At 37.6% G+C, this 22,876-nt stretch overlaps 1 protein-coding gene across 1 annotated transcript in view; it reads left to right on the top strand.

The window, feature by feature from the left end:
- Nucleotides 1-22,085, top strand: part of LOC128787233 (dynein axonemal heavy chain 5-like) — a 147,306-nt gene extending 125,221 nt beyond the window's left edge. Inside the window, exons 73-76 of the mRNA XM_053941233.1 lie at nt 6,201-6,333; nt 14,853-15,061; nt 19,826-20,047; nt 21,368-22,085. Of these exons, the coding sequence (XP_053797208.1) occupies nt 6,201-6,333; nt 14,853-15,061; nt 19,826-20,047; nt 21,368-21,586 (783 nt within the window). The 3' untranslated portion in view covers nt 21,587-22,085. The remainder of the gene's footprint in view (nt 1-6,200; nt 6,334-14,852; nt 15,062-19,825; nt 20,048-21,367) is intronic.
- Nucleotides 22,086-22,876: the final 791 nt, after the last annotated feature.

Here is a 22,876-nt window from a genome sequence, read left to right as displayed (position 1 = left end):
TTCATTCAGCTCCTTAATTTTTTTTCTATTTACAGTAGCAGTAAAATGCTGCATACCTGGATAGCATGTATGCTTTTGCCATATTTGTGATATGTGTATTGAGCTAAGTTTTTACAATATACTTGCTAAATCCTCCAAAGGACTATTTCTTCATTCCCTTGTTAAGCTGACAACTTTTTTCCTCTTGAAGAATTTGTAATGCTTAGAAAACATCAATAGCACTTACTGCACTTTGCATTGCAACCACAGGGTAGTCTTAACTTCAGGTTTTACCCCTGGGAAATCTGTGCAGTACCTTTTAGTCATGTAAAATGCACACACAGTTGTTTAATCCAAATTTCATTTTGGATTAAACTTCTTTTCTCTGGCATTTCTTCTGCTTAATCTTAGGCTTATTCACTTTCTTTCCTTCTTGGTTTCTTCACTGAGGTTATGCACACACACCACATGTAGGGGATGCCTCCCCTTTTAAGACACTTCATCAAATCTTAGCTTTGGAGACCATCAGTTTTGGAACCAGGGATAGTAGTTAAGAGAAAAGGGTCTGAAAGGGTTATTTCAGATGTTCTGTCCTTCATTGTTGACTTGTCTCTCTCTGTTTTACTGCTATATTTGTAGTTGTATATAATACATACTGTTTCATATGTCTGTATTTAAAAAAAATCACCACCAATTGTTTTCAATGCTCTTTCACTCTCATCATCAAGCAGTATGACAAACTATTATCTTTTCTCATGATCTGCCAATCATACATGAGGGATTTTTCTTCTAATAAAGAGTCATCATTGCAATGATGCTCAGAATTTACATTTCTTTGCTTCAGTATGTCTTCTATGAGCTTCAAAGGAAACTTATTTTGCTTTAATTTGCTTGATAGCTGTCCTGTTATGATTCAACCAAGGAGATTTGAGTTTGTACAGAGGATGTGGTGGTGGATCTACTTTTTTCTTCTGTATTTCTTGTTGATGCATTCTGAGTTCAGTAAGTGTAGATACCACCTCTTTCTGGGGATATCTAGTTGTCGAAAGCTCTGTGCATCTTTCTCTGTGAATTACACTTCACTTTGATTAATCATACCACTCTATTTATGTGCCTTTTTTTCAATCTGCACTACTGATGGACGGCACGGTACTTTTCCACAGAAACATTCAAAAATTATGCTTAGTTTCTGTAGCATGGTAGTCATTCCTTTACTCTGACCATGTAGAGAATCTCCATTGTTCATTTTCCAAGAGTTTTTTATTGCTAATAATGTATTCCTCTGTATATTTCCTTGGCTGTCTCAGCTGCACTACAATGTATACAGATTTTACTTCTGTAGTGTTATGAGATTTGGCATTGTTTCTTCTGGACCCTGATTTTTCAATATTTCTTTCTTCAGTCTGCTTAGTGAATTTACCCTTTGTCTCTTCCTCTACATTTTAGAACTTGTCTCATTCTCTACATCTTAGAAATTGATTTGGTCTTTACAAATTCTTTCTTTGTTGTAGGGGAATTTCCCTTTCCTGCCATTTGTGCCTAGTTCCACGTATTATGTGTTGCTTATGTGCCAGGAGTGTGGCCACATCTACACAATAAGCAAAAAAAATTATATCAAATGTGTTTCTCATATGAACTGTCACTCCATTATTCTGGAACCTGTTAGAAAGCATGGATATGGCTGGAGTGAGCTGTAAAGAAAGCTGAGTTTTTAAATGCAAGTTTGCATAAACTGAAAAAAGCCCCAACCCAAATTACTAAAATTCAAAAAAAAAGAAAAATAATATCATGCTCACTAACGTATAACAAAGAATTTAATCAATAAGAGCAGAAACGAAGGGAGAGTTTAGGTATTCTCTGAGGGAAGAAGCAACAGTTTGGCAGAAGCTACAATACAGCAAATGAAATTATGCTTGCAAGTATAAGGAGTGAAATGGATTATGTAATTACTTCCTGCAATGTCTGAAAAAAAAGAAAAGGAAATGAGATGGGTTCTGTTATTTGTCAATTTAAGTCAACATTTGGTCATTCAGGACATTGTTACATACAATGTACATACTAATCAGTTTAATAAATCTGAAACAAATAAAACAAAGAACCTAAATTGTAAAAGACTGAGGGAATGTGTCCAGAAAAATAGTTTATATGCATGCCTTATTGGAAAAGATCAGTAAAAAGAGCAATATTCATTAGTCCTAGCAGTGCAGCTTGCGTTTGCTTTTAGAATAATACTGTGCTCCAGTAATGCCGTCACGTGTTAGTTAGTCTTTGAAAACCTAGGTACAAAGATACTAATAGTGGAGAAAAGGAGCAAAATTTTTTGGAAACAATGAAGGTAATTAAAAGCAAATTCTCTTCAGGGAAAGTGGCAGATGCCTTTGCTACCTTTGATCAGTTCTTGTGGCTCCCTTTAGAAAATGGGGATTGAATTTGCACAGAGCTACAACCCCAACAGACTGGGTTAGGGACAGATGGTACCAAAACCAATTATTTGCTGACATTCAGAGCTCCGGATTGTATTTTCTTGTGATACATTGTGAATCCAGAGAAATTTCAGGCTGTCACAGAGACGCCTTCATTTCTCAATTATTAGCCTTCAGCAATGACTTCAGTCTCAACAACTTTCAAAACAGGGCAACCATTTTGCCCCGTGATATATGTTACTTCTTTTGTTGTTGTGTTCTTGTTATGCTTCTCACCAGTCAAGTAACTTACCCAAAAGAGTTGAAACAAAACAAGTCTCCTTTGCATGCTTTCTCAGCCTGTGGTTTGACACAGGTCGTAGAAAAGCAAAATAAACCTTCCTCCTGACCTAAAACTGTCCTCATTTCTCTCTGAGTAAGAATTCTGCTTTCATGAACCTTTTTGCTTCTGGGTCTCGCCTTGCAGGTTGCAGAGAGATTAGTGGTAAAATGATTAGGTCCAGTCAGTCCATGTGAGTGAAGACAGGTGCAAGAATAAATGTCAGCCTGTCACACAGAGAAGTTTATAATTAAAATGATCCTTGCATCTTGAAAAACAGCTTTCTAGGGAATACCAAGTAGCAGCTGTTTTTTTCCTTAAATATTTTCTGTAGTATTGATTTAGCTGTAATTCCTCTAAAGCTATGGCTACATTAGCAAGCACTGCATGGAAATAGGAATTTCTCTGAGAATCCCAGGCCTTCATTAGATGTTTTGCTGAGGAATTTGCCTTGGTCTAACTCTAGTCTGGGCCTGTAGGCTAAACCCACTAGTAATTGAAGTACCTTATAGTCTCTGAAGCACACCTTTTGGGTTAGTTTAATTTGAAGCTAAGACCTTGTGTGCCTGGAGTCTAGTTTTCAGTGCTGAGTTTTTGCTACCAAAAAAAAAAAAAAAAAAAAAAAAAAAAAAAAAAAAAAAAAAAGAAAATCAGGATCTGAACTGAAACACTGACATATATTTTTCTGTAATGTGTCTCTGGTTTACTTGTCAACACTATCAGATATGGTGGTCATCCAACTCTAGAGCTTCTTCTATTTTCTACGTATTTTACTGTCTGTTTCCTTATGTGCAGCAAGGAAAGGGTCCTTGACATCCCTTGAAAAGAGCTTTGGCTTATCCATCTACAGAGTGATGGACTTCCCATTTCTGCTGACAAGGAATGTAGCAAGTAACTAAGTCTGATTAAAAAAATAGCATTTACTGAAAACCATAGGCAGTCACTACTAGAGTAACTTGATCAATGATCATGGCATGAGTTCAGCAACTACTTTTCTACTGCTAGTCCTATAAAGTATGTGCTGACAAAGAAACTGGTGACCTGAGGACAGTTAAGAAATATGCATAAAGGAATCTGACACAGTAGAGCTATGCATTGCAAAATCATGTAGACAAAGCTATTAAGATTATGATTTTAGTCACTCCTTTCTTAAATCACATTGTTTTATGTTGGATGATAGCTGTTTGCATAATGAAAAGGGGATGTTCTAAGTGGGCTTTATGGAATTAGTATATTAATCTCAGAAAAGCTATTTTGGTTAATGAGTTTAATCTTTTGAGGTTTTTTTCCCTGAGAGTCAGTAGCCATATCTGTATGTCATAATAAATACAGCCTTGAATGTAAGTTATCTGATTGCTTGATAAGAAGAATTCTAATACAAACCTAGTTAGTCATACTTCAGTGCTTGTATTTGAAACAAATCTTAGCAGCAAGGTTTCCAAGAAATGCACTGTGTTATACTCAGTAAATCTCACCATAGATCAGGATTGATTTGTATACAATAAAATAAGAAGTATGGAGGGTTTTTTTTCAGTTTTGATATCTGGTTATGCTTGGTGCTCCAGACTGAGTGTTCCGAGCATATCTAGGTTGGGTTAGCAAATTTCTGCTTTATTGTTTGCTTCCATTATTCAAAACATTATAGGGATTTTTTTAGGTACATGAAAGTAAATCAGAAGATTTTGTTAGTTCTGATAATTCACTAGTTAAATTGTACAATTATCAGCACAGTAATATTTTAGAATCTTTATTTCATGTCCTCTTTGTAGAGTCATAAATATTAATATATTGGAAAATAACCCCTTTAATAACATCTTCCATCTGATTTTTCCTCAAATGGGAGAATTACTCCTCTAAATGATCCCCAAAATGAATACATGCTTTGTAGACTAGAAATAAAAAGAGTATTTCTTATTTAAAGGGAAAAATGCATAGACTATATTCTGTATAATTCCTTTCTTATTAGTGGTATACACTAGACTTAGTAGTCTGAAAAAAATAAATCAAATGTTTTTACTTTTTGTCAAGGAGCAAAATTACCAATTCCTGTGAATTTTTCAGAAAGCAGAAGTTTTCCCTGGATTTTGTATGAAATAGTCAGAATACTTAATTGTGTGGATTATCCAAAAACTTTATTGCCTCAACTCTAGTCTATGATAGCTGGTTTAAGTATCTTTTTTTCTCTTTCACAGGCAGGATGCATTAACTCAGTCTGTAAAATGTACTGTCACACTGCAAAGCATTAGCATAACTGGCTGGCACCTATTTCTTGGACATTCTGTCTGACAAACCCATGGGTCCTTGTGATTAAAATATGATGTATAACCTTGCTGATAGCTGTCTCCCAAGGAGGATAGCATAAAAAGTTGAGAAAGAGTATTTTATTTGGCTTGGAGTTGAAATTTAAGATTTGGAAATTGCCAAAGCATTTGTATATTTATACTAGTGATTATAACTATTCATCTGCTGTATGATATTCATCTTGCAGAAATTTGCTATTCATGGTAATAATTAAATATTTACTAATATTTATTATTTGTATAAAAAGTATAGTATACATAATAATGTATATATTGAGATGTATGAGGCATTGGCTTTCTAAAAGTGGGGAACTCCTGAAAGTCTAAAAAATCAGGAATTCTGGTACTATGTGGGCTAGAGGCACCATGATTTTTGCAGGTGCCATTAAACCCTCTCTCATGCACAGTGAACTTTGATATACATGGAACATGTAGTGCATGTCTGAAGCACATTCCATACACATCATATGCAAAAGCGTGACAGGGAATGCTATTGCTACTGTCATTATGACATGTCCTTAATCAACACAGGCAACTGATTCTCTTTTGAAAATATGCTCTGTTGAATTTGGGAGAAACTATTAACCTTGAAAACTAAAAAGGCCAAAGGCTTCTACTTGCAAAATGGTGCACATAATGGTGTAACAGATTTCTGTGGCATCTGTATTATTTCTGGCAATCTTGCCTCTCTAGCAATGTATCCATGAGCATCTTGTCTTATGAACAAATCACATGCTTCTGAAAGTAGCGGCTTTTACATATCATTGTTCTTGTGAAGTGGAACTCCATTTGTTGCATTATTTCAGCTCAGCAGGGCAAGGAAGGGTGAGAAAGTTCACCCAGCACAATTTGGAAATACAAAGAAGTTACCATCAAACAGTACTTTTGTATAGCATGTGGGTTTTTAAATTTTAAGATCTAAGACCCTGCAGCCTAACAAGGACAGAAGGAACTGCTGTGTCCCTTCAAAAAGAAGGAACTTTCCCTTCTTAGAATGATGGAGGAGCTCATTCTGGTAAGCTAATGAGTCACAGTGTGCTAAATCTTACAGTTGGCTCAGGACTTGAATGGCCATCTGTTACTAAAATGTTTCTTTTCTGAAAATGTTTTTACTTTCAAAAATTATTGCATGGCAAACAGGAAATTAAATTTTATAATCATTGCACTATTCTGTTTTAGGTGAAAGCACAACTTCAAAAGATGGGAGCTTTTCAGCCAATAAACATATTTCTCCGTCAAGAAATTGACCGGATGCAACTTGTTATATCCAGAGTTCGAACTACACTGACTGATCTTAAATTGGCTATTGATGGTAAGCTGCAATATCAGACATTGTAATTAAGGTGCAATATTTATTACTAGCAGTTGCTTATACCATATAACTAAATAAACATTTCTCCTCGTTTCCATACTTTCTCTTTTGTTCCCTCCCTCACACCGTTTTTCTGTTTTTCTCTGTCTTTATCATATGACCACTAATTCTAGCCCTTAAAATCTCCTGATTGCATCTCTAAGGGCATTCCACCTAAATTTATCCTGCATGCATCTTCTCCAGTATTGCAGTTCTTGTCCCTCAGCACTACTTCACTTCTGTGTTTCTCTCTAGGATCCTACAGAGCTCAGAGGAGCTGAATTACATGAAAAAGTCCATGAGCTGTGTACCAGAGTTATGTAAGAAATTAAGCTGAGACATAATGATATAGAACAAGGTAGAAGGGTTGCTGCTAAGTAATTGAGAGACAGGAAACTTAGGAGGCAAGGTGATAAAGACTCTAATTTAAGGTGAAATTTGACACATTTGTGAAACTAGTTATACCAAATGGCATGCCTCTAAATGGAAGCTGAACTGAGTGGCAATGTCAATCAAAAGGGGGAGAGAGACAGTTCTTCATTTAGGCTTCACAGAAGGCAGGAAACAACACTCTCTATCTCTCAGGGACAGGAGTATTTGGCTGAAAGTGAGCAATGGTGAATGAAGTTTAAAAAAATAAGAGTAGAGGCAACTAGAAGCAGATGGAAAATTTGATCAGAAAAAGAGTGAGGAAAAAGAAGGGATAATGATGTTGCCATCTGCTTTTTGTTTTCATTTCCTATTTTGCTTCCTCTTTTGCAAGAGTTGAAATACCCAGGAAGGAAAGTGTACTGTTCCTCAGCCAAGCTTCTTGAATTAACAAATTAAAATGAAGCAGGAATGGGTAGATTCCACTGGTAAAGCTCTCACCCAAGTCGGCTGTTCTCTAGCAGAGAGACAGAAATTATCTGACAGAGCAAACTGTCCTCACAGGGAGCAGGTCAGAACGCCTCAGAATTAGTCCCTTCTGACATAGCTGATGGTAATCTGTCTTACTGGTGTTCTGACAATGTCTTTCCCGAGGGGGGATTATTTTTTAATTTGTATTTTTATTACATAAGGATCAAAAGGGATTTTTTTTTCCTATCATTTGTATGATACACTAAGGCAACAAGACATGCTTCAGAAACCTCATGCCTATAATCTGAATCTAGGTAAGATGCGCCCAAGGCTAATAATCTTTCATATCCTGTAATAACATATGCAAAGATCAAGCTGGAAGAAACAATCTTCCTCTCTTCCTGAGCTGAAAGTTCCATTTTATATGTGAATAGAGTCCTTTTCAAGTATATAAAAGGAATATTTTCCATCCAAGAAAGTGTTAATCTTTCCTTGATTGTGATAGATATATTTAAATTCTCAATATGTATAATATTCTGCAGAGGGGTGGATGAGTAACATAATTTATTTGCACTTCACATTCAGTTCCACAGTGGGCACAGTCCCCTGCCAGATGTTTAATCAAGTTAATGCTGTAACTTCCATGCAATTCTCTAAAACATAATTTCTTATGGACAGACAAGTTAAATATAGTGAAAAATTGCTCTGAAAACAAAATTGGATGTATAGTTAACAATAACAATTAATGGCTTCTGGCATGTTGATGCTATATCAAGTGCATGTGGTGGACTGTTAATTAGGGGATGGAAAGAACATTTAGGCACTCTTTCTCAGCAAAAGGGAAAACCCCAGACTGTCTCATACTAGATTCTTTCCCAAAACTAGTCAACTGCAATCTCAGGTCATCTGAGGTGCTTCATTTTCTTTACAATGAGGTAAACTGATGTGCCTGCTCAAACAGGTAATGCAATTTTTGACATCTGCCCTGTTCATGTATCTGGCTCTGGTTTCACAAACCTGTTAAGGTCCCAGGACCCACTTTAAGCAGACCTAAAGTTTCAAATAAATTTGGTGTTTAAGAATGTAGTGTGTCTTTAGGTTATGAAAGGAAATCTGAATAACTGATTCTGCAGTTTGGATGTGAATGGATGGACCTTGTTATTTTGATGTTGCTTGCCAAGGTAATGTAAAGCCCTCCTCAGGGGCTTTTGAGGTAGTTTGAGGTAATGTAAAGTCCTCCTCAGGGAGAGTCCATGTGCAGCTGAACATGAGGAATGTGAAAGGAATTTGCAGACACAGTTTTGTCCCTCTGTCCAGAGGGCAGATTAAGCAGTTCAGCTTTTGGGAGGGGTGAGGATGCTCAGCATGTGTCCAACATGTTTGTCGGCAAATATGCCCCAGAAGCTTGCATCTCCACCAATAAATTTTGCTGCCCAGAGGGATACTTTTTCTGGATCAAATGGTAGTAATTAGATTGTAGCTGCACTTTGTACTCTCACTTATGTCCCAACTATTACTTCTGCTTTAATTACTTATTGATTGCCCAGAGTTTATTTCACAGTTGGCATAATACAGAGCTTCACCATAAATCAGAACACAGCACTGATGGTTGTCCTCTTGAGTGCCCTAAATAGAAGCCATGTTCCAAACAGAGAAATCTTTTCAGAGACAGGGAGAAGTAAGACATTGAGTTTGCACCAAAAATGACACATCTTAATGGGTTATGAGCAGCAGATCTTGAGCCCCCGTCAGAAAATGACCATTCTTTGTAGGGCAGTACCCAAGCTGTAGAGTTCCTGTGTATTTACCTTCTGCCTCTGGCAGTGTAGAGGCCTCTAGCACAGAATACTAGTCCCCCACTCTTTATTATGAAGTGGGTACTTCAAAGCCCCTCTCCCACTAATGAAGATAGTGTCACTAAATGCAATAAAATCTAATGATCCAGTTACTCCTAGCCATTTAGAGTTTGTTTGAGTTTTTCTGAATGTGGCCTGTCTATGAGATTTTGTGGGGTTGTCTTTATTTCTCCATACACTGAATAAGAGTGGTAATTTTTGATTACCATTTTGATATCTTCTCTTGGTGAAGAAAGTGAGAAGAGAGATTCTGTGGGAGTGTTTTCCATGAATGAAGTAGGGCATACTTGTAGTAGCACTGAAAGTGGGTATTGAATCCTTTGCAATGGAAATAAGCACAGCTTTTAGTTTGATTTTAATCCTTATTCTTTTTAACCCACTTAACATTGTGTTTAAGGGTTTCTTGTGAAACAAAAAAATGCTTAACTCATTACTTATATCTAGGTTTTACTTTGGTCATAAAACTGCATCCACTTGGTTCTGGTTTCTAGTACCTTACAGCTTTGTGTTTTCAAACAAATCCTTGGCAACTGCCTAAATTGCCTACTTCATGAACAAGTGAAGAACATCTGAGAAACCTTGGATTTTTTTATCTTTTCATGTCATATATGTGCCCCATGATCGCAGAACTCCCACTGCTATTTGTACAGTATTTGCAGAGTTAGGAGAGGTCAGCCCTTTCCTGATAACACATTTCCTGAAAATGCAGCAGTTCTATGGCAATGTAATTCTACACATGTTATAGGAGTTGTGTAGGATTTTTATGTCATTTACACATGCTCATGAGTGAAGCCCAAGATAAAAATTCACTACTTTTTTCCAACTCAGAATACCATGAGATTGAAAGTACCATTTGCATCATGATGCTGAAAGGAATTTCTGTTCATTGTATGTAGCACCTTATAAGAGGGATATAAATGAAGTCCAAAAGAGTCAAAAGAGGTAGATGGTAATTTATTTTAGTCTACATGGTGAAAAAAGTGAAGCACAGGAAACTAGTCTTGCCAGAGTGCACAGGAAAAGTAATTTCCTATGAAAAGAAGAGGTATGGACTCATTGCCCATGTCTGGCTAAATTCTATTTTGATTCGTAATGGTGTAAGACTGCTAACACTAACACAGTTTTAGTTTGGCTTGCTGACAATGGCAATAAAAGTTTGTATTGAAAGATCTTGGGCTCTTACCTTACTAAGTTGTACTGTGGGTACATATATGTGTGTGAGGCTTGTAGGGATTCATCACTTTTGAATGAGGATTTTATTTGAAAATAATTAAGAGCACTCAGTAAAGACATTAATGGAATGTAGCAATGGGGACATCATTTGATGAATGAAGGGGATGAGTCTAGTATGTCTTGTGGTGTAGTTACTCTTAGCTCAGCAGCTCTCATCCATTATTTAATCCTCATCCTGATAAGAATGCCAGAATGCCTCCTGTTGTCTTTCACAGTGTGGCACATAATTTCTGAACTTCTTAATAGGTGTTACATGTTTGTCATGATGCTGGCCAGGACAACTGTTTAGAAACACACACTGCACATTAAGGACAGACTGCAGAATAGAGTTTATCTGCCTGTTGTATTGCTCTAGCTCAGGCTAGTGATTTGTATTACTTTTTTGTAGAGTTTTGTGTGGACTTTCATCTTCAAATTACTGCTTTAAACTTTTCATTTTCAGTCTTTTGATGGAAAGGACTCTTCAGCCAAGAGCATTTAGTACTGGAGATGGTAAATTTTCATAACAATTTCCAAGGTTACTTTCAAATTATCATCTTTCTGACTGAAGGATTTAGCTATTGAAGACAATCTAGGATTATTGTACTCTTCTATATGAAAAATTGCATGCTACTCAAGTTTCTTAGTCCCTCTCATCTCTCCTAACTTGAAGAATTGAATCATAGGATTCTGCACCAGAAAAGAAAGGTGGGAAACAAAGAGAAAACAGAGCAGGGGCAAAGGATAGATGCAGCTGGAGGGAATACCAGTCTACAAATAAAACATGGAGAGTGTTGAGCATTGCAGGTCTTGGCTGCCTATTTTACTCTTCCTGTTTTAGAGTTGGAGGAAAAGAAAGTGACAAACTTTTGAGGGGCCTTGGGATTAAAACAGTATGGTGGGGTTCAATGAGCTTCTGAGAACTTCCTGGGAAATACCTCCGAATGCTTAAACATGCAAGTACTGAAAGTGAAGAAAGAGGAAAATACCCAAAGAACTGCCTGAAGCAAAGAAGTCAACTTTAATCAGCACAGGAGTGGTGGTCACAGAGCCAACAGAACCATACTAAATCTTGCAAAATAAAAAAAAAAATAGTTTTAGGTATAGGAAAACATAGATTAGCTTTTATACCTTGTGCCTTTGGGTGGAATAATTAAAAAAACTTTGGAGAAAACACAGGCAATTGTTAGCTGTTGCCATAAAGCAGAAAGAGAGGAAAACTTAGGAAGTTATAAACAAGTTGGTATTTTCTTTTCAACATGTTCAGCAAAGAAGAGGGAGTTGGAGCTTGGTGGTGGAGGCAAGGTGTGACTGCTTCAAGAACAAAGCAGGTTGTTTGGGAGGTAAACTTGAATGGGAATTAAAGGCTGAAAAGGTCATCTTCTGGGGTTGGGAATTGGGGCAGTCAGTAATGGATTGATGCTTTCACTGAGCTTTTTTCTCTATGTATTCTTCAGGCTAGCTTAACAGATGCAGTGTCTAGCAAGTATTGTCCTCCAGGGCTAGTCTCCAATTTTATTATAATGATATCAGCTATTGGCAAATTGTACTTGATGGAGAAAGTAGCTTTTTCTCATTTCATTTATATCCTACATAATTATTCTTGTTATTTTTGATTTACATCTGTGCCTGTGGGAAGAGAATCAGTCAGTGGACCAAGGCTTCTTTTTTTGGTTCATGCTAGAATTTAAGATCCTTCCTTTGTTCCTAACTTTAGCTACTCATTTAAATGAGCTGTACAAGTTTCCTATTCCAGATAGACACTTTCATAAATGTGAAATTCTTAACAGATCCAAATTTTACAAATTCCACAGTTTTCAGATTCAATTTGTGAGAGGTATGGTAGTGAAAAGGGTCAACTCCAAGAAATAATACAAGCTCCTCATATAGTCTATTCAAAGCATTATATCTATTGACTGGATACCCTAAAACCAGATCACTTTAAAAGAACAGACTATTTACTTTAATTATCAATAAAAACTAGTTATCATCAGAACTGAGGACCTTTATTTGGGTTATTCACCCCTCAGCAATAGGATAGATTTAGAAGTGGTTTAGAAGGGAGATGGTATAAATGTAGGGCAATCAAAAAGGGGAATCCTAATTTCCAAACTGTGTATACTGTACAAACAGTATGGTTATAGTAGATATTATTTTTAAAGTATGGAAGTATGGAAGTATGGAGTATTCTTTTCTTTAACTGACCTGACCCTTCATCAGTCATTTTTGGATGGCCTTTATTCCATTCAAGAAAGGGAATACCATGGAGTAACCCCCAAAATAACCAAGTTATAAACAGTTGACCTGTCTGATTCATAGAACATTTGAGCCTGTCATGTTAAGTTCATAGGACGTTCAGTCTCTTCATATAGTACAGTGCTCTGAGGTTCCCAGAAGTTAAATATGAGAAGCCTATGACATTGTACTACTCATTCAATTTATCAAAGATAGTTTTTCAAACACCTTTATCAATTTTGTCCAGAAAGATGGCATGATTTTTCTCCTATGGTACTTTTATTTTTGACAATTATTTTATTTTGTTAATTATTTTTATTTTTATCAGACTATTTTGGCTGCAGGAATGCATCCCAACACCCACAGATGCCATTTAGTGCTGAAATTCAAGCACTGGATGCCTACTGCCAGAGATGACACCCACTCACTAGGAATATTTATGCAGATATACGGGCACAGCCTGAGCTCTGAACATACCTCATCCTCAAGAACTCTCTGGCTTAACAGTCTCAACAGCTGCTCTGAGTCATAGCAGGCAGACATCCTAAGGGATTTCACAATGCTTCGGGGTAGAGACTGGTTGTATCTCCCAATTTGAAAAGCTCCAGCCTGCCCAGAAGAATAGAGAAAGAAAGGAGAAAGTTGAATGTATCAGCCTGAAAACAAGGAATAACCAGAGATGAAAGAGTTTTTTTCTTTCTCAATTCAATGGTAGTGATTCCCAAGGCTAAACCAGGATGCTTCTCAGTTGTTTTGTGCCCTCAGTATGGTTGCTCTGAAGTTGAAACCAACATGCATTGCAAGACTTTTCCCCTCACTTCTTCTGTCTCTGAAAGGTGAATAAAGTGTATGGTGTAATACTATGTTTTTCTAAGCAAAGTGGAGTAGACATGGAGTGGCTTCTTTCTTAAATGTTGGTTCTCTTGGTTATATATTAGAGAAGATTAATATCCAAAGAGTAGGTTTATTAACTGTGTTGTAAAAATCTCTTAGCTACCCCAGAATGTGATTCTGAGACTGACTACAAAGCAAGTGCAGAGAATATAGGATAGGTGGTATTTTTTAATATTTACAGTTTGGTAAAGGTTAATGGTTTTCTCAAATAATTTGTTGCACAAAAAGAGGTGCATATAAATGGAAACAGATTACTCATTATCTGCTAGAAGAAATCAAGGCCTATTTGCCATTTATATATTGTAAAATGCACTAAATTTGCACACACTGCTATAAGGAGTGTTTAGGTTGTAATGTTGTATTCTTCAAAATTAAGCTGGTGTTTGGTTTCTGGATACTCTTTTCCTTCCCCTCAACTGAAACCCTGTCAACCTCAGTGGAAGGAAGGGATTTGAAATGCTTTCTTTTGACAGGCCACATTTCCTTATGGGTATGTTTGCATGGACCATTGTAGTTTTTGTTTGCAGTTACACAGACCACTTCCCTTTCCTTTACAAGTTCTGTGGTGGAAGACACTTAATTCTGTTTGGTATATCATGTTGTCCTTGTGGGAATTACAGCAGCTGTGTGTGTGATGATACATTGAACTTTGGTTTTATGTGAATATTTAGTCAAAGTTGGGGTACCAGACCAGTTGCTGTAAGAGAATAATAGAACCAGTTTCTGGAACAGAGAAGTCATCCTGAGGCATGGCTGTGTTCCAGATCTCAGTACTATTGAGGATACACAAGGTAGGAATTTCTAGCACATGGAATGGTGAGTGTCACTGAAAAATCACTATGTTAGTAAACGCCAACATTTTAGTGGAGAGAACGGCACTATGCATGGAATACGTGAGTACGCACTGCCAAAAAAAAAAAAATCTTGCCTTTAGCTTTATTCTACCTCCTGCTTTCCTATTGAGAATCTTGATAATGGAAATGTACAAAGTTATCATTAGTAATAGTGAATTTCATGAATATAATGACTGCCAGTACATGCTTAGGATATAGATGAGTTACACAGTGTATCTCTATCATTGATCATGCATGTAGGATCCATTAAAATTTATAAAACAGTTTTCAATGATTAATCACATTCTAGACACACTGTGAATATAATGAATATAAATAATGTGTATGAGAAGAAGTTGTTTAAGAAACATATCTTTGTTTCTGATCAAAACAACAGAAGAAATATCATTCATCTTATCGCCTTTAGCTTTGAATCAAGTCTTATAATTTTGAACAAATTAACTGCAAACTGATAAGACTGCAGCACTACAGGTGTTCAATTAAGACACAACAAAAGAGGGTTTATTAGACTTTGAATGTCATTTGGAAGTTTTAATTGCCTTTGCAAGCTAGGGGAAAGTTCATTCTGAACATTTTACTTATCTTCCAGGAACCATAATTATGTCAGAAGAATTGCAAGATGCTTTAGATAATATTTATGATGCTAGAATTCCAAAACTGTGGTTTAGGATTTCCTGGGAGTCAACTACTTTAGGGTTTTGGTTTACTGAGCTTCTTGAGCGAAACCAGCAGTTCAGCAGCTGGCTGCAGGATGGCCGTCCAAACCAGTTCTGGATGACAGGATTCTTTAATCCACAGGTAAGATTGCCATGTTGACCTTCATAACTTCTGAGTAACAGTTAAATTAGACCTTGGGAGAACTTTAAGTTGCCTTAATATTGACTATGTGAAGTATAATTTATATTAATTTTTTAGCATAAATATAGAATAAAACATCTTCAGTATCTACTTTCTTCAGTACCTACTGAAGAAATTTTTGCTAGAATAAAATAATGCTCCTGAAATAATTAAATCAATTTTTGCTGCTTTAATTATAGTGAGGAAATTGGGTAAGTACATGCTCTCTCATTTCAACTTAATCTTCCTTTTTTTACCTCTTCTGCTACAGTAATCTGTTTTTTATTTATTGCATGAAAATCCCTCTGAGTACAAAACAAGATAAGTTCCAGAACTATGACATGGGAAGAAGAGATTTGGACTTGGTTCTCAATCCTTGCAAATCAGTTCCTTGAAATGGAAGGTTTGTTATTCATTCCACCCCAGAATTGTGCCAGACATGGTCTGCAGAGACATATAAAAAATACAGCCTCTCATCTGCACTGTCTAAAATAAAAACCTGGCACAAAATGAAACACAAAAAAGGGAACAGCTGAGAGCAGAGTTAAAAGAAGTATACATACCTAGATGATGTGTAGTTTCTTTGCAGAGCTATCCACATTCATTAAAGCTTTTTATGATTCACAGATGTTTGTGGGAAGTGTGAGTTGTGGAAATGAGTCATTGTGAGAGTATCCAGCCAACAGGTTTCTATGAAGCCTTAGGAAAGAGCTATTTTAAAGATCTATTTTAATCTCAGTACTTGTTAGCAATGCAAAAGCTAGCTTAAACAGCTGCCTAGAATAGAGAAAACAACAGTGGCAAATATTCTCTAGGACTACTGCTGGGAAATATCCATCTATCATCTATCCTATGTGTGTCAGCTGTCAGCTGGTACAACTTTATAGCATGGAAGGGGGCTCACAGAACCCCTGAGCAAAGAGTTCTCAAGTAGGAGGGAGAGGAGTAGGAGTTCTAATAAAATAATTATGCTTCCACACTTGGTTTGCTAACTGATAGCAGCATTCTAAAATACTTCAAAGTAACTTTTGCAATGATCAGGCTGGATGCAACCCTAACAGCCTTTTGGCTTTGTTGGTGTTTGCTTTTGCACTACAGATGAGCAAAAGCTGATAGAAATTTTGTACTGGACATTTCAGCTGGCTTTTTTGTGCTCTGGGGTTGTGTCAGTTCTGAAATTTTGCCAGCCCGAATTTGGCAGCCTACATTTTTTTGGATCAAAATAGCTGGATTTCTGAAAAGAGCTGCCAAATAATCAGTGTAAAATGTCCCCAAACAAATTGTGATTTAATAGACCATAGCAAATGAGAAAGCCTCTAGAAATACAAAAATTACACACTTCATAACCCCTAGTTCTTAAAGTCCCTAAATACATTGTGTGCAGAGATTAAAAATTTTATTTCTGCTGACAATCACAAGCTTAAGAATCAGATGGTTATTGTAGTCATCATTTTCTGTAACCTAGGCTGTGGGAGTGGCTCATTCTAAAAGCAATTCACCTGAGCAAAGACTAATTTTCTATTTAATTAACTATTATTTTGTTAATAGTCATACTGCTGTGTTTAAAATCAGTATTTCACGTGTTCAGAAAACTGATTTTTGTCTTCTCAAACAAGCTGAGGTGATGAGGTGTTAGTGCTGCAGTTCTAATGGCTTGTATGTAATACCTGAGAAGTTGTCAGAAAAATCCTTTCATTTGTGAGATGAAATGCAGCTCCTAAGTCATTTCCCTACTTTCATATATCTCACTGTTAGCTTCACAGTCAATGGATAAATGCCATGGATAACACAAGGCAATAAAATAGATTTATAGCACTGGGAAAACGAGGCATGCTGGCAATAAAAAATAATATAGGACCAGACTCTGCCTTCTCTTGGACTGTTTATACACTAGGATAAATTCAGTAATTTCACAGAAGTTAATCTTTATTTTTAGTGATACAAATGAGGGCTGGCTCAGACTTCTGTGTAAAAGAAACCTGATTCCCCATGTGTGTCTGCATTGGGCCAAGATAACTGGGGTGAACAATGCAAGAAATGCCATGAATTTTCTTCCCTCCTGGAAGTTAATCTGAGGTTACTGGATTTTTTTCATCAAAAACTTGACAATAGGCATTTCTCATTTTTACCTCCCAATTTCCATTTAGTGGCTGACACTGTTTTATTGTTTCCTTGTTTGCATCTCTGTATCCAGTTCCTGCCACTTGTCCTATATATAGATTTTAAGCACTGAGGCAAAGCTGTCTTTCTGGTTGTGTAGTACTCAGCATAATGACACCTCAACCTACTTTTATGACCCTTAGATACCAAAGTAATGTGAGTACTAATCAGAAGATGAAGTAGAATGCCTCCATTCCTCAGTGTCTGTTTAGTTCTAGCAAACCTGCCATAATCTGCTCAGTATTTGCAAAGTGACAAACAAGGAACCTCCAAAGTAAGGTAAAGGAGAGAATATGATTCTGAGAGCAATAGACTTAACCAATTTTCCTGTTTTTTTGTCATAGCTTTCACGTGTGTCTGCTTTCCCTTACTAGAAGGTTCAGAGTTAGTTTGCATGATATGTTAAAAGGCAAAGGGGCAAAGCTTTAGCAGGCTTCAGTGAGGTGGACAGGGAGAAATTCAGGAAAAGGCAAACACACATATACATGAAAAATACCAAAACCCCAACCAGCCAACCAACCAAAACAAAAAACAAAAAACAAACAAAACAAAACAAAACAAAAGATTACCAGAAACTGAAACAAACGTCATGGCAACTGGTGCATTATGTCACTGACAGAGGATTTTGGGATGAGCCAGAGCCTCAGCTGTACCGTGGCACCTCAAGCCACTTGATTCTGTCTTGCTCTTTGTTGTGCCATTCACCCACTCTGGAACACCCAGCTGGGCCTCCAGTTCACAGCTGCAGTCTTCAAACGCTGTCTAGGATTCATTCAAATGAGCAGATAAGCATGAAAAGTCCCACTGCAGAAAGTGTATAGGTCCTGCTATCTCTAGGAATAATCTGCTATCTAAACCTTATCCCTGAAGACAACTCACAGCTTGGAGCTTACTTTTATTCCAGTGTTTCCATGGTGCCTTTGAACTGATTCCCTTAATACAGTCATGGCTCTGTCCTCTTCAGGCTCTTCTTTCTTTAATATTTCAGTTTATCTGGGATCCAGTAGCCCTCTGGGGCCTTAAGGCAGTGAACACTTCATGTATTTTAAACTATTGGTTCTAGCATGTTTCCACAAATTAAAATTCCACAAATTACTGCAGTGATTCTGCTTTCATTTAATGGCATTTCTGATAGAAGAACTTGGCCTTTAATCCTGTCTCCCTCAGCTATCCACTGGAGTTCTCAACTACTTCAAAGGCAATTACCATTATCTGCGCTATCACAAAGCCTCTTTAAAACACTTGTCCTGGGGTCTCTGGTATTATATTAATGAGGAGCAACCTGTGTAAGTTAACAGAAACATCTGGGTTCCTGAAAGTCACCTCATATTCTCATAACTTGAAGGGTATTGTCTGGCTACCAAGTGTTTGGAGCACTCCAGTCCTATCAGCCAGAGACTGGCCCCTGTGTTCAGTGGACAGTTTGCTGATTTTCCCACATCTGACTTCTTTCCATTCATTTTGGCCCTAACAGTAGCTCAGCAGAGCATCCCGCTCTGCGAATATTGAAGAAAAAGTTTTTTCAATTCCCTCATTCCCATCCTGATTTCTTCCTTGCTGTACTGTTGGCTGATTCTCACCTTTGTGTGTTCCTCATGTGGCTCTCTATCCCCCCGCCCCATTCTCTGTCTCCAGATGCTTTAGTTCCCTGTTCTGAAATATGTCAGAAAACTTACTCTTTCCTAGATGTCCTTTTCATTGCTCTTGCATATTCAATTTTGTGTTTTATTAATTCACCTCCTCACTACACAAATGGGTTTCCACAAGGTAAAATAACATGCACATCTACAGCATGACCATTGGAAAAGCAAAGGAGTCTGCCCTCCCATCTCTAAGGACTAAGGCACTTCTCACGTCCTGTGCTTTCCCATGGACAGCTGTATCAGGGAAGCTAACCAGCATTTTCAGCCTGGCTTGTCTTTTGATAGCTTATACCAATGTCATGAGATTGTAACTCTCTAGAAGAGTCAGTTTTATTCTGTGCTTCTGGAGTGCTCTGGGTTTATCTTGCTGTTGTCTGAAACACTATGTTATTGTAGTATATAAAGACTTCAACGAGACAAGTGTCAGAGGCATTTCAGTATTTAATGGCATGATTCCAGCTGGTACTTCCTTTATGTTCTGTAAAATGCTTATTTGTTGACTGAAAAGCATTTCTTACAATGTTGTTATAAAAAAAGATGAATAATATAGCCAGTGTTAGAGAAATTAGAAATCACCTGTGTTTGGAATCTCTCAAAACACATCAATCTGACAGCCTTATAAACCTCTCTCCATCTGGTTGGTTGTAAAAAAGGCATGAGAGGTGAATTATACAGACACTTCTGATATGTTGAGTAAGCCAACTTGGGGGCTGCTTAGCACCAATGTATGCATACCAATTATGTATAGATACTTTGTACTGGATTTACACTACCAAATGTAGTTTATATGCACACGAAATTCTGTAGGATGAGCTTTAATACAGCTGGTGTCTCTTACATAAGAAAAAAAAAAGTTGTAAATGGTTTAAATGCAAGGCTTTTTTAAAAACCCTCTCTGTCATATTCCTGCGTGTCTTCTTAGGGATTCCTAACGGCCATGAGGCAAGAGACAACTCGCATGAATTTAGCCAAAGGGTGGGAACTGGACAGCGTTGTTTTGTACAGTGAAGTAACCAAGATGATGAAAGAAGATGTTGTTGGCCCTCCTCCTGCTGACATCGGTGGGGTTTATATACACGGCCTGTTCCTCGAAGGGGCGGGCTGGGACCGCAGGAACAGCAAGCTGATCGAGTCAGCACCAAAGGTGAGGATCGAGTGAGTGTAGCAGGCTGTGGCATATTGCACGTGCTCTGGGAAAACCAGGAAGAATGCTGAGTGCCTGCAGCAGTGGTTTCACTACAGGTTTTAAGAGGGTAACCAACACTAGTGGTGCTGGGAAGAGGACAGACTCTTTACCTACCAGAAGTGAACAGAAAGACTTCTGTCAGAAAATGAATTTAGGATGCATAGCACTAGAGCAGACCAGATGCTGGACTTCTTGGCTTCAGGGGCCCTAGCAGCACTGTTATATTTGAATAAAATAATGCACCCCATAGCCAGTCTTCTTTTGACTGACCAAGGGGGACCTTATCAAAGCTTCCAAAGCCCTGGGCTAGGTTTGATATGGAGGTCATTGTTTGATTGACTAGAAATCCCTAGTGTTTGTGTTTTAATATGAGGCAGAGTATTAGTTCTGGGCTTGCACTCAGTTATCCATGCATTGAGTTATGTTTTACTGATGTGACTAAGCAGATTTAAAATCTGGCTATGGAGTAATAACACTTCAGGGAAAATTGTTGTTGTTTGCACTGGTACACTTTTTCCAAGCCAATACTAACTGTCCTGGAATTGGAATTGAGATAATTCCTGTCCATAGGTAAAACACTTCTGTGTCTGACTGAGAGAAAATTTTCCAAACCAAACCTTGCCAGCTGTAACTTCTGTTGCCTGGTTTGTTAAAAGACCCCTTCAAACATGGAGTTTACTCAAGTGCTCTGGAGTGTTCAGCAGGGTTCCATGTTGCTCTTGGATCTGGGTCTGTTTTATCCCCTGACAATGAATACTTTATCTTGGTGGAAGACCTGAGGTGATCTAGTTTGGATAAACACCCAAGAAGCACCTTGGATGTTAGAAGCTCCACTGTCAGCAGTGCAGAGGTAACAAGCTTGGTTGCAGCTTGGTTTTTGTAGCTCCAGTCCTGACATGCAGGAAAAAGGAGGTGGGGGAAAAATGGGAAACATCAGTGAAAGGGATAAAGGAAGGGGGAAAAGGCAATGGTTGCTGTCCCTCCTAGAACCACCCTGACATTTTTCCATCTACCTCCACAGCATGCAGGTTTCCATGTTTCTACTTTTCTGCTCTCCTTACTTCCAACTGGCTTCCTGATGGCTGTTGTCCCTGAGCTGCCATGGGCCTACAGTTAGTGTCAGCACAGTAGTGAGTGTAGGACTTGCCCTCTCACGTGTACCTCTGCTGAGGTGCTTTTGCTGAAGGCCATCACTGAATCTAGTTCTGCTGTTAAGAATTCAGACACCCTATCCTGCTTCTGTAATGCTGAGCCCTGTGTGCCTTTTAACATTCTCAGGTGCTGTTCACAAGCCTTCCTGTAGTCCACGTGTACGCTGTTAGCACGACAGCGCCGAACGACGCAAGGAAGCAACATGGGAATATGTACTGCTGCCCTGTCTACAGAAAGCCTCGGAGAACAGACCTGACGTACATCTTCTCTTTGTATCTGAAAACAGTGCAGAATCCTGATCATTGGACTTTGAGGGGTGTTGCACTGCTCTGCAGTTCGAAGTAAGGATGGACAGCTATGGAAGAGAGAACCACCAAGTAGGCTTAAGCTGCGGCCAGTATTGCATTGTTATTGTCAAAGTGGCGGCTCCTTCTCACAGAGGGGTGGGAATTGGCAGGTGATACATAGAGATTATGTTAGTTGCACATAAATCAGCTTACTCTGTTCACAGCAAAAATACTACATTTATTTACCCTGGGAATATCAGAGGGAAAATAGCTGCAGGTGTAAATTTGGCAACTCTTATAAAGCAAGTGAGAATATAATCAACTAATTTGCTCATAATGGAAGCACTACATAAAAAAGTGCTTATGATAGTGACAAATGCTCTGACATCTTATGGTGGTTCTTTTGTAGATGTTATCTTTCTTTTTAATACAGTAATTTTTCATAATATAATTACTTTAAATTCAACTTTGTAGTTAAAATTTCATCATCCATGGCATTATTAAAGCTTTAACGACAAGATAATTAAATTAATGGTAAAGTTTTATGTTTATCTGCATATATTTCAATATACAGTTCCTTTGATTTTGCATTTCTAAACTTGCTGGGTGGTTTTACTAATGGCTGTGACAATTTTGTTGAACAGTCACTTTTTAATGCAAACAATCATAGAAAAAGAAGTGTTTATCTTTGCAAAAGTGACTTTTGCACCTATTAACTCGTTTCTAAACCTATATCCACTTGTAAGGAAGGTGTGCACACCCCACATTATTAGCAGGAAGAAAGGTTTTAAAGTTTTCTCAGAGTAAACACATCTGAACACCATTTTTGCTCTATTAGTACTCATTTTGTTTGCATTAGTGCTTGAATCCTGCAAACTCAAACCTCTTAACTGCTTTTTGTTCTGTATTTTGCATCAGTTTAGTTTAAAAAAAGAAGACGACACACAGTCCATACTTCCCCTGGAATGGTTGAAGTACTTTTGTGTTAACCACCACTGCTGTCTACCCTGTAACTGAAGGATGGTTAATACTTCTTTTAATAGACAGATGCCTATTGGCAGAAAATGTGCTTGACTTCTTTCACTAGCACAAATTCAAAGCAAAAGAAATTGTTGTTGGATGTTATGAAAGAAGGACTTGCAGTCAGGACTTTGTTAATATTTTTTTTTTCCTTGAAAACACTTTTTGTATAGCAAGTGTCTAAGAAAGTAGTTCATCCCTTTGCATAGCCAGTTTTACTCTGCAGTTGGCAATTGCGGGTCTCATTCCATGAGGAAGTTTGATATTCACACTCACACCCACAATGAAGTACAGAGTGCCAGCTTTCTTCTTGGAAAACAGAGCAGAC

Source organism: Vidua chalybeata, chromosome 1 (assembly GCF_026979565.1).
Source record: "Vidua chalybeata isolate OUT-0048 chromosome 1, bVidCha1 merged haplotype, whole genome shotgun sequence".
Taxonomy (NCBI): Eukaryota; Metazoa; Chordata; class Aves; order Passeriformes; family Viduidae; genus Vidua; species Vidua chalybeata.
This window is presented reverse-complemented; position numbering and strand designations above follow the sequence as displayed.